Source organism: Rhinoraja longicauda, chromosome 4 (assembly GCF_053455715.1).
Source record: "Rhinoraja longicauda isolate Sanriku21f chromosome 4, sRhiLon1.1, whole genome shotgun sequence".
Lineage (NCBI taxonomy): Eukaryota > Metazoa > Chordata > Chondrichthyes > Rajiformes > Arhynchobatidae > Rhinoraja > Rhinoraja longicauda.
Genome location: NC_135956.1, coordinates 29,044,817 through 29,057,182, shown reverse-complemented (window position 1 = coordinate 29,057,182; position 12,366 = coordinate 29,044,817). Strand labels below are relative to the sequence as shown.

General features: G+C 35.9%; 1 protein-coding gene across 1 annotated transcript in view; it reads left to right on the top strand.

Moving 5' to 3' along the window:
• The window catches only part of nsmaf (neutral sphingomyelinase (N-SMase) activation associated factor), a 79,530-nt gene that overhangs the window by 44,527 nt on the left and 22,637 nt on the right, over positions 1 to 12,366 (top strand). Inside the window, exons 18-25 of the mRNA XM_078397414.1 lie at positions 47 to 167; positions 2,316 to 2,447; positions 3,771 to 3,813; positions 3,938 to 4,104; positions 7,218 to 7,326; positions 7,621 to 7,679; positions 9,763 to 9,830; positions 11,399 to 11,463. Coding sequence (XP_078253540.1) covers positions 47 to 167; positions 2,316 to 2,447; positions 3,771 to 3,813; positions 3,938 to 4,104; positions 7,218 to 7,326; positions 7,621 to 7,679; positions 9,763 to 9,830; positions 11,399 to 11,463 — 764 coding nt within the window. The remainder of the gene's footprint in view (positions 1 to 46; positions 168 to 2,315; positions 2,448 to 3,770; positions 3,814 to 3,937; positions 4,105 to 7,217; positions 7,327 to 7,620; positions 7,680 to 9,762; positions 9,831 to 11,398; positions 11,464 to 12,366) is intronic.

Below are 12,366 nucleotides of genomic sequence, written 5' to 3'. Positions count from 1 at the left end.
AATTGCCATCTAGTTTCTAATCATTATTTCCCTTTTCATTTCTCAGTTGATACCAGAGTTTTATGGCACAAATTCCAGCTTCATTGTAAACAGTTTGAAGTTGGATCTTGGAAAAAGGCAAGGGGGGAAAACAGTGGACTCCGTGGAACTTCCACCATGGGCAGCAGGTGATTAGACCTTTAGAAATGTTCAGCCTTCAGTTATTCTTTCTGCCATTCCAGACAGATTTACATATTCTAATTCATACTTACAACATTGGAACGTGCATTTATTTAACACTTTAATTAAGTAAAATGTTCCCACATGCTAAATAGAAAGGTCAACAAACTAAATTTGGCATTGAGTTATTCAGAACTGAGTTATTGACCAAAGAGTGGTTTTAAGAAGCATCTGAAGAAAGGGCAGAGAGATTTAGGAAGGGGATTGGGATCAGGGAAGGAATGCTAGAGTTTAGAGCTTGGACAGGTAAAAGTACCAGCAAAGGGTGTGCTTATAATGTAAGGGATGTTCAGGATTCTAGATTGGAGGAGCATTAAAATCTTGGTAAATTATAGGACTAAAGGATCCATCACTTACAGAAAAAAAGGATAATGATCATAATGGAATGACTATGTGTCTGTCTTTGCCAAGCAATTCTCCCATGATATGGTGGTGATGGAGACAGATACCATAGTGGTGTTTAAGAGGCTTTTAGAGCGACACATGGATATGGAGGGATCATATACAGGCAGATGAGATTAGTTCATCGTTGCATTATGCTGAGCAGAGACATTGTGGACCAAAAGGCTTGTTCCTGTGCTATAGTTTTCTATTTCAAAAGTGGTTCACATTTTTCTGGCTCTCACGATGACCTTTTATTGTCAGTGAGCAGTGTTGTGTAACAGGAGTAGGTTGGTATAGGAGTTTGGTCTTGCAGATATTGGATGTAAGGCCCATCTTCTTATTTGCTTCGGTGAATAAGTTGACAGTCTTGAAGGTCAGCCTTCAGATGTGAACCAATTTAAGCATTGTTTGCATACTGCAACTCAACTAACTAATGAGATTCAGATGACCATGAAACAGGATTCAATGATTCCATGATGCTTTATTTAATGCTTTAATGATAGTGTAATCAACAAGGATTGTACCGTTTCCCAGCAGTTCTGAAGATCAGCTCCACTCCCTAGAAAAGAGGGGCTGAGGTATAACTTTAACATAAAACAAATAGCCATCCAATAGAGCCTGCGTTAATAAAGTGCTTTTTTTTAGCTATCACTAATCGTTTACTCGGATGGCTCTTTCAGTATCTTCTATAGCAATAATGTGCTGTTTCATGCATATGTTCTCTTATTTCCTGCCCCTTGGAGGTTAATCGGCCAATGCACTACCAGCTGTACTATTATGCTACCTATTTAGGGTGTATTTACAATAAAGTTTCTGATTTGAGACTGGTAACTGATAATCCTTCTCCAGCCAAGCTGAACACGGTTAATAAATTATTGGTTCTTGTTCGTACTGAATTTAAACCATGCACCAGCAGACAAACAATGTTAATTATTGGAATCACATATGCATAGAATTTGAAAATAACAACATTAAATGTAATAAGTGAACAGGGAGGCAGCATATTCTCAGTATTGAAATTGAGCTAAGATAAGATGAGTATGTACTCAAAGATGCATGAAAATAGTCTTTATCATTTTGTAAACATGTCATGCAATGTGCATGATGTTGAACTTATTCTTTCATCAGATCTCCCTTTATTTAATTTTAGAACTATATTTGTTCTTGTTTCCTAACTTTATTGCAAACCAAAAATCACTTTGATTATAAATTTGGTTTGCAATAAGCCTGTCTGGTTCCAAAAGTTCGGGACATCATAATCTCATTAAAATAGCATTTGTTAATTCGTAACTTTTGCATGTAATCATAGGTAATATTTGTTCCCGATTCTTCAATAAAAATTGTGGATTACCTGAAATTAGTTTAATATAATTTCTCTTCATCTTGTGTGCAAAACTACCATAAAGTGTCAAAATATAACGTACTGATTTCTGTGAAGTAACTTTTTGTTACCACATTAAGCGTTGCTAACTTTGAATAAGATTGCATCTGTGAAATACAAAAGTCAAAGAAATTATGGGCATGAAGAGTGAATAATACAACGCAATTACAAAATCAAAAGAATTTTAATTGTCCAACCTATTCGAAAACCAAACTAGATCATGCTGGAATGTTTTAAAACTTCTCTTTTGGTGCTCTATTTAAAAATTACGATTTATATTATTGAATTAATGTGGTTAAAATTAATGAGTTAAACTAATTGTGTCCTGTAGGTCCTGATGATTTTCTAAAGAAGAACAGAGATGCTTTAGAAAGTCAGTATGTTTCTGAACATCTACACGAGTGGATTGATCTGATATTTGGCTACAAGCAAAGGGGAAGTGAAGCCATTGCAGTCCACAATGGTATGTTTAGTATTGTAAAAACAGTGCTTGTTTTTGAAATTATAATATGATCAAAAGTAGAAATATAAACTTGATTATGAATATTTGCATTCCTTACAAGTTATTAATTTCAGTAATTGAAATGTCAAACTGGATTTGAAGGCATTAGGTATATCAGCAACTTGTAGCAATGTTCATTCTGCAGTTTTTTAAATTATAAGTTGAAACTGTTTAGCAGGATATTAAGTACAAGCGTTAGAACTAATTAACTAAGGAATAGAATGGGCAGGATATTTCAGATGTTTGGTAGGAGAGTGTGCAGCCCAAGTGAAAAGGAAACATTGATGTATGAGAGTTCTACAGAATTACCCCATGATTTGCAGCAGTGTTACTGACTTTTTTTATAAAAGCATGTGATGAACTTGGGTCTTTTATATTTTTATTTTCTTTGATTTTACTGGATGTTTTAGGACATTAGCTTTGATGTCTTGTGTTGCTATTGGATGTTTGTATTTTATTTTTAATTATACAGAAAGCGGTATAAATGAATTTATTCATTCTAAGTCGTAAATATCTGTAATTGTTTGATTTTGTGGGATATTTTAATTTGTTCTGAATTCTAAAAATAGTATATAATCTTGTGTGCAACTTTAAAATAAGTAAATTTTATTTCATTGGCAAAAATGCCCAATTATTTTTGAATAGGTTTAATTTTTCTTAAGTACTGTAACAAAATTCATACAAAGCTGAAAATGAAACCTTATTTGTGGATCTTTTCCCCGATCAGTTAGTTCCCTTTATTAGTGCTCTACTTGTTCATTTGTTAACTGTTATTCAAAAAAGAAAAATCCATTGAAACTCTTCCGATGCTGTGATTTACAACCAATGCCAAGAAAGCAAAATCCTAATCCTGTGTGAAAGCACCTTGAATTTCCTGTTAATCCAATATAAGTAAAATGTCTTAACATTTGGGAGAGAACTAGTAGAAAAGAAATACTCAGAACTTTCAGAGGTCTTTTGGAAAATATATAGGAGATGTAAAGCCAAAGGATTTTATGGCAATTTCTAGTTGGCAGAGATCATTGAAATATGATGTCAAGTACAAGACTACATTGAAAATAAACTAGTCATTCTTCATCAATGATTTATTGCAGCTAACAAAACCTGGAACTTGGAGTACTTGAGCCTTGATGCTAGAATTCTACTGTGAATCTGAGCATAAAAGAGAAACTTGGTGTTTAATTGATTGATTTAAGTTTTTAAGTTCATTACCATCAGCTTTAGAAAGAAAGCTGGAAGGTTGAATGCCCCCCAAAAAATTACTCTATTTTCACTTTGTTACAGTGTTTCATCCTTTGACTTACGAAGGAGGAGTTGATTGGGACAGGTAATGAATATACAGCCTGCTTTACATCACTTTTAAAACATCACAAAGGATATAATTTAAAATGCAACTGCACCACAAACAAGCTGTTTTTGAGCCCATCTAACTTTCAATCTCTTGTCTTCAGTATTGAGGACCCAAATCAGAAGATAGCAATGCTAACCCAGATCCTGGAGTTTGGACAGACTCCAAAACAGTTGTTTACCAGTCCACATCCTCAAAGAATAATGCCAAAGTTTCAGAACCTTTCCCGAGGATTCAGCCGCGGTTCTTCCACGACAGATTTGTCTCCAGGTACAAATGAACTTACATATCACTTAGAACGTGGTGATCCAGACACTTTTGCTGTTAACAGATATAATTTCCTTTTATGTAAAATATTTGCTTCAAGCTTAAGGTGATGTAAATCAGTTAGTAAGGTTATCGCAAACAAGATGGCATGGGATGTTGTGCACCACCAGTAAGATTCACCAATATATAACACAGAAGCAAACCGTTTGGCTCCCTAGTCCATTTAATGTTTATGCACCACATGAACCTTTATAATCTACTTTATTTAACCCTGTAAGCAATATCCTTCATTCCTTTCTCCATCAAGCTTTTTCCTTAATGTAACTATGATGACCACTTCAACTATTTCTGGTGATGGAGAGGAAAAGATATCTGTCATTACAATTACCTTATGTGTAAAGTAGTTTTTGTATTGGATTAATTGCTTATTCTTTTTATGGCCCCAATTTTTATTCTCCATGCTTTCCTTACTACATTTACAAGTCGAAATGCCTTCTGGTGATCTATCCTATCAAACACTCTCAAAATAATAAAGGTTACATCTTATTTTCCCTTTCCTGGAGAAAATAAACAACTGAGTCTTACAGCGGGGAATCAGGTTCTTCAGCCCAACACATCCATGCCAACCAAGGTGTTCCATCTGAACTAATCCCATTTGTTTGCATTTCACCCATATTCCTCTAAACCTTTCCTATCCATGTACCTGTCCAAGTGTCTTTTACATGTAGTTATTGAACCTGCCTCAACTAGATTGTTCAATCTTTCCTATTAGATTCTAATTTAAGAATGGTACTTTTTGTTTTGTTTACACCTTCTGTGCCTTAAACCTTTCTTATAATACAGAGACAAGAGCCTTCAATAATTCTGTATAAGTTTGTCTCAATCTAATTCCTTTAAAGTTTAACTTCTGTTTCGTCATTATTTCTTTTGAGATGTGGCTCTGTATGTGGTTTGATACTTTCATTAACTTTATTAACCTGCAGGAACATCTGTTGTTACTCCACTTCTGACACAATCATTTGAAAAACCCTTTATCACCACTCAAGTGCAATCATTCTTAATTCACAGTCCTGCAATCTATCTTCCTCAACATTGGCTTGTCTTTTACTGAAGTACCAATTTGATACCTGTATTGTAGATTACGTTAAGTACAGTGAGTTTTTAAAGCACAAGGAGCTGTAATCTGATACTAGGAAACATTTCTGAGTCATTCTGATACATTAGAAACATACTGTTATAAAAAGTTATTAAGTTTGTCAGGCTCTTAAGAATTGTATCTTTTAAACTGCTGCATTGATATACAAGTTGTGGAGGGAGAAATGAGCAACTGGATTAAATTTGCATTTCTGCAATAGAAGAAATGGCAGCAAAAAATGGTTTGCAGCCTCCTTTGCTGTGAAATTTTTACTGTAATGCAGGTTTCCTTTTTAACGTGATTATACTGTGGCAAGTTATAACTCTGAACATAGTTATACCATTACGGCTTCTCTATTCATTTTAGTAATAGTTAATAAGCAATGCATTTTATAACTGAATCTAGCAGTTTCATTCCAAACTGGAATAGGCATTCCAATATGCTTGACCAAAGGACTTTAAAATTGGATATATTCATATATGGGTATTTCCTTAAGGTGTGACATAGGTGGCCAAATTTGAAAGTTATTAAATCATAATGAAATACCACAGCATTGAAAATTGGCCTACCTATGATCCTTTTGAGCTAATTTGTGATCAAAATTGACCAAAATTTAATACTTTCAAAATTTGAAGAAAAAAACAAGGATTTTTTTTATTTATAAATTTTTTAATAAAGAATATAATAACCTTTCGTCAAATTCGATGTTAATTTACTCAAAATTTGCCCAGAAACATGAGCATCTGTGTAGATAGGAACATATTTTCCACGAGACGGTGTTATCTGGGACCCGATCATTTTCTTCTATTCCCTCCTCTACAGTGCACACACATTACAACAACGACATAGCAACAAGCAATGAAAGTTTCACGGAATTTAAAAAAATTAAATAATAATATAAACTATAGTAAACAAGCAACAACATTCACAGGAAAAGAACAAAAAAGTGCAAAAAAACTTTGACTGACCAATGGGAACAAGCAAAGAACAGTGCCCACGGCGTTATTCAGAGCGCAGCGTTACCGCAACTTGACCACTTATGCCACTGTCTCATACTGATTTCTAAGCTCCCTTACAAAATGTCGGCACGAAACCCACCACAAGGCCCGTAGTTCAGATCAGGGTAATTACAATCGCGTTGTCTGAAATTTTTTTAAAATCGCGACGAGTGCAAAAACAAACCATTATAGCATTGACGATGTTAGAAATCGGGAGGGACTACAGAATGAGACATCGACAAAATAGGTGAGCAAACTAGATTTTTATTGCATGATTTTAAGTTCAATTCATTATTAAGTATTTCAATGGAAAGCTTAAAGAAAAAATATAAACAATAATACAGAAACTAAATATAAAAACGGTTACTCTGCTTTTAACTCACACATTTCACATGTGACCAAATGGACACTGCTACTCGCGTTACGCTGCAAAAACGTGGGGCATCAGAAAACCATCTCATCGGGTGATAAATCATAAAAATCATAAGCATAATCAGAATTTGGCTTATGTAGAGTTACTTAATTGCAAAATTAATGTGATCTTTCTGGTATAAATTAGCCTAAGCATTTGATGAAATCCTGCTAGAAAAATGTCACAAAAAAAGGTGAGAAAACACACGGACATATCTGATATTGTTCTTTGTAAAAAACAGATTTATTTATTTTTACTTCATCTTATTATTTTGGCTATACATCATGATCTATACTACATAAAATATAGGATATGAAACAATGGGAATAATACATAAAAAACAGGAAAATCACCGAGAGGTTTGGAGACCTTCAGTTTCACTACTGAGTGCTATATTTACGGAAACACCCATATCGGAGTTTGAATTTAGGGTGGGTCAAAAATAGTATTTTAAGTTCTATTCATCAAGCTTTTAAAAATCAGATTATACAATATTTTAATGTAAATATCAAGAACAAAAAACACTTTCTCTTTGGATACAGTAGTACAGTAATGAATCTTTTATATGCAGTATCTCCCTGTGAAGATTCATTTGAAGACCTGACCGAGGAAAGCCGAAAACTAGCATGGAGTAACATCAGTAAACTGTATATAGTGTGCCAGCAAAAGATTCACAAGGAGTAAGTTGCATGAATTCATTCCTCATTATGGTAATTATCAGTGTAAAGTTTGTTGATGCAAATAATTTTATAATTATATTTGTCATTGCTGGATTGTACTGCTGTTCTTTATGTATGCAGGAAGAGAAAAGTCTGCAACCTTTTGACGCATGTCAATTTACTAAGGATTTTTTTTAGCCCAACAAAATTGATATTCCTCCACTAGCCTTCACTGCCTCCTTTGGATCATTAACTATTATTGTTGAGTCTTCTGATTGTGTTCAGACTCTATCTTTTGTCTGTTTATATTAATAGAGCAGTAACTGGAATCACTGTTGCTGCCAATGGAACTACAGTCTTCACGACTTCACAAGGTAATTAATCTAACTTGTGATCAATTGTGCTCGGCTGTTCTCTTTTCTGCTTGGTGCTGGGAACTAATTTAGATTTGAAATAAATGCATTACTTTAAGGCTGGAATGAGCAGGTCAGATGATCTGGGCATTGGATGCTGATGCATTGAGCCCAGTGACAAAACACAGTCGGCTTCTCAGTTTTAGGCCAGTTGCAACTGACATAAAATAGCTAATTTGATTTTAAAATAGTTGAGTAATTTGTTTTGGTATATTATGTCTTTTATGTTTTAATCTAGTCAGCAGAGACATCTAAAAATAGTTGTAAATGCCTTCGACAACAACAAATACTCAAAAGTTCCAATAAAATGTACAACAAAGTTGCCCAATTAATTGTAATTATATTACAACTGATAACTATACCCGAGGAACTGCCAGAAGCATGGTGACCAATTATGGTCTTTCATAAATAACAAAGGCATTCAGACTTGTGGAAAGTAAAATTGGCCATGTGACAATCACAGGCTGGTGGTAGTGGCAATGCTGGCAGAGTGCTTGGCCAGATTAAGCATGATCCTGCCCAATGTATATTTTTTGCAAAGTTATATTTGATAGCTTTTGATAATGCCACATGGGATGCTGCTAAGAAAGATGAGAACCCATGGTATCAAAGGGCAGATATTAGCATGGATGTCAGGTTGACTGGATGGCAGAAGGCAAATAGTGGCAATAAAAGGGTTTTTTTTCTGGCTAGCTGCCTGTGACTAGCGGAGTTCCGCAGGGCTCGGTGCTGGGGCCGCTGCTCTTCACGTTGCATGTTAATGATTTGGATGAGGGAATTGAAGGCTTTGTGGCCATGTTTGCGGATGATACAAAAAAAGGTGGAAAGGCGGGCAGTGTAGGGAAAGCAGGGACTCCTCAGAAAGATTTGGATAGATTGGGAGACTGGGCAGAGAAGTGGCAGATAGAATATAGTGTAGCAAAGTGTGGAGTCATGCATTTTGGTAGTAGGAATAAAGACGTAGACTATTTTCTCAATGGGGAGAGAATCCAGAAATCGGGGGTGCATAGGGACTTGTGAGTGCTGGTGCTGGATTCCGAAAAAGTTAATCTGCAAGTCGAATCGTAGTAAAGAAAGCAAACAAAATGTTAGCATTTATTTCTAGAGAGTATGTATAGAGGGATGTAATGCTGAAGCTCTATAAAGCACATTTGGTCAGGCCGCATTTGGAGTATTGTGAGTAATTTTGGGCACTATATATGAGGAAGGATGGGCTGGCTCTGGAGAGGGTCCAGAGGAGGTTTACAAGAATGATCCCAGGAATGAGTAGGTTAACATATGAAGAGCGTTTGACAGCACTGGGCCTGTACTCGCTGGAGTTTAGAAGAATGAGGGAGGATCTCATTGAAATGTACAGAATAGTGAAAGGCTTGGATAGAGTGGATGTGGAGAGGATATTTCCACTAGTGGGAGAGTCTAGGACTAGAGGTCATAGCCTCAGAGTTAAAGGATGTTCTTTTAGGAAGGAGATGAGGAGCAATTTCTTTAGTCAGAGGGTGGTGAATCTGTGGAATTCTATGCCACAGAAGGCTGTGGAGGCCATCACTGGATATTTTTAAGGTAGAGATAGATAGATTCTTGATTAGTACAGAACTTATGGGGAGAACACAGGAGAATGGGGTTAGGAGGGAAGGATAGATCAGCCATGATTGAATTGCAGAGTGGACTTGATGGGCCAAATGGCCTAATTCTGCTGCTAATAGGAATCTGAGGAACATTTTTTTTACACAGACAATGGTAGATACATGAAACAAGCTGCCAGAAGAAGTAGTTGAGGTAGGTATGATAACAACTTTTAAAAGATAATTGGACAGGTCCCTGGATTGGAAACATTTAGAGAGATCTGGGCCAAACGCTTGTGAATGAGATCTTGGTCGGTATGGACAAGTTGGGCCAAAGTATCTGTTTTAGTGTACTATGGCTCGCATTCTAAGGGTTTTTGAGCTGAAGCATAATCCACTTATAAAATGCATGTGCATTTTACTACATCTAAAGAGTTTCTGATGCCATTAAATTAATGTTGTATTTTAAATTTACAATACAGACTCAACACTAAAGATGTTTTCCAAAGAAACCAGATTGTTACAACGGAGTATGTCCTTTTCACATATGGTGAGGTCTACTTCTGTGAACATATCTATTACCAATCAATGAATTTTTTGTGCTTCTGAAATCAAAGTAACAAATATCTATAAAGTAAAGAATGTGTGCTCTAAGTAAGTTAACCATTTTTCCACTGTCTTGATATGGAAGACTGACTTTTGGAACACAGTTTTGTACCCCGACCGGTCACTCAACCCATTCCAAGTCTTGATAGTGAATTTGTTGAAAACTAACTAATGAAGCACAATCTACCATCCAATATTAAACTATTAAAGAAACTTTTCTAATTAAGGTATGACAGGCAGGGAGAAGTTCATGAATATGAGGATAGTGAAGGGCAGAAGTGTGTTTACTTCAATGCAGGGAGTATTGTTGTAAAGCTGATGAACTTAGAGCCTGGATCAGTGCTTGGAATTATGATGTTGTGGCCATTATGGAAACTTGTTTGCAAGAGGGATACGACTGGCAGCTCAACGTGCCTGGTTTTTGATGTTTCATGTGTGATAGAGAGGGGGGTAAAAGAGAAGTGGAATTGGAGGGGCCAGACTGGACATTATATTGGGAAATGAACCTGACCAGGTGACTGGTGTAACAGTGGAAGAGTATTCTGGACTTGGTGATCACAACCCCATAAATATTAAGCTTGTTTTGAATAGGGACAGGTCTGAATGTTGGGGGAAGATACTTAACTGGGGCAAGGCATATTACAGTGTAATTAGGCATATATTCATGTATCCTCTCTTACATAAGCAGATCAAAACTATGCATCATGAGGCCATTAATAATCACCAGTTAAATTTTGAATTTGAGAGTTGTATCTTATCAGAACTTATGGAGTTAAGGTATCGTTCTACCATAGTTTAACCTTCCAGAAGTGAAGAACGATTAAAAATAGTTATGAATAGGGTCAGGGTGGACCCAAAAGTTAAAGTTCTAAATTAGGGCTGGGCCAACTTTGATGATATTAGATAGGAACTTACTAAAGTTGAGTGGAGAGTGATGTTTATGGGCAAAGGAAAAGTGGGATACTTTTAAGGGAGTGATGAGAGTTCCAGGCATGTATGTTCCTGTTAGAATGACGGACAAGGCAGCGAGGAGTAAGGAACCTTGGATGACAAGAGAAATTGAGGCTCAGGTCAAGAAAAAGGTGGCATGGGACAGGTCATGTAGGGGAACTGAGGAGGATACGTAAGAAGGATATCAGGAGGGCAAAAAGGGGGGGAGGAGATAACTGGCAAACAAAATTAAGAAAAAGGTGTATTGGTCTCACTTTAGTGATAGTGCTGATTTTGATTAATATTTTTATGCTGATTCAAGAACAAAAGGTAGCTATGAAGACCTATGTTAAAATGGCTACTTTTCATAAATTCATTAAATAAATGTGTAACATTTCCAGCAATTTTCTTGAGACTTTCATTGTTCTCTCTTGCTGACTTCAGCAGGAGATATTGGACTCTAGGGCACAGCAGAAATCTTTGTCCAGTGTTTCCACAAGTAATAATTACAGCTATGTCCCTGTCCATTAGTTCTTTAGTCTGTGAACAGTCTACTAAACTGACCCCTCAATCTTTTCTTAGGCTCTGTCGAGTTGTTTGTTACTGGACGATACAACTGTTGTATGTTCGTCTTGGGACAACAACGTGTAAGTATTGCTATTGTTTCTATTGCAGAAAAAGATATACAGTTTATTCAGAAGTCATAAAGGATGAAGAAGTGGTAGGACAGGGATCAGTAATGTTTATCAATGATCATCAGTCTGAAGAAGGGTCTCAACCCGAAACGTCACCCATTCCTTCTCTCCTGAGATGCTGCATGACCTGCTGAGTTACTCCAGCATTTTGTGAAATAAATACCAGCATTCAACAAGATCATCACTAATCCAACCACTCAGTAAAACTTTACTAACCCCTTCATTCTTTGATTTCCTTAATGCCTAAACAAAAAGGATGGAGGAGCAAATTACAACAAGAAAAATTGTGATTGGGACTTTCAACCATATGAATGACATTGAGGAAGAAACAATATATCAGGCACAGAGAGTAACTTAAGTATGTGTGAAATATATTTTGCATTTCTAGATCTATTAACAGGAAATTAAAAACAAGTGTTTCAATTCAAGAACACAATAGTGATCATAATATTAGATTTAAAGTGGATATGGAAAAAACAGAAAAATTGAAAATATACAATTCAAAACAAAACATATTCAGTGATCTTAGAAGAAATTTATCGTGGATGAACTGGAGGCAGTTAGCTTAAAACAAAACAGTAAATAATGTCAGGGTATTAAGGCAGATATAGTTCAGATACATGTTTAACTACAATTATGTGCCTTAGTAAGAACACATCAGGAGTATCGTGTACAGTTTTGGTCTTGCCTTTAAAGAGTTATACGTGCTCCAGAGGCAGTGTAGCAAAGATTGGCGAGATTGATTCCTGGAATGGTATATGAGAATACATTGAGTCGGCAAGACTATTATTCTCCAGAGTACAGAAGGATGGGGTAATGTACAAAGGAGTGCTCGATAGGGTAGAAATTGAACAG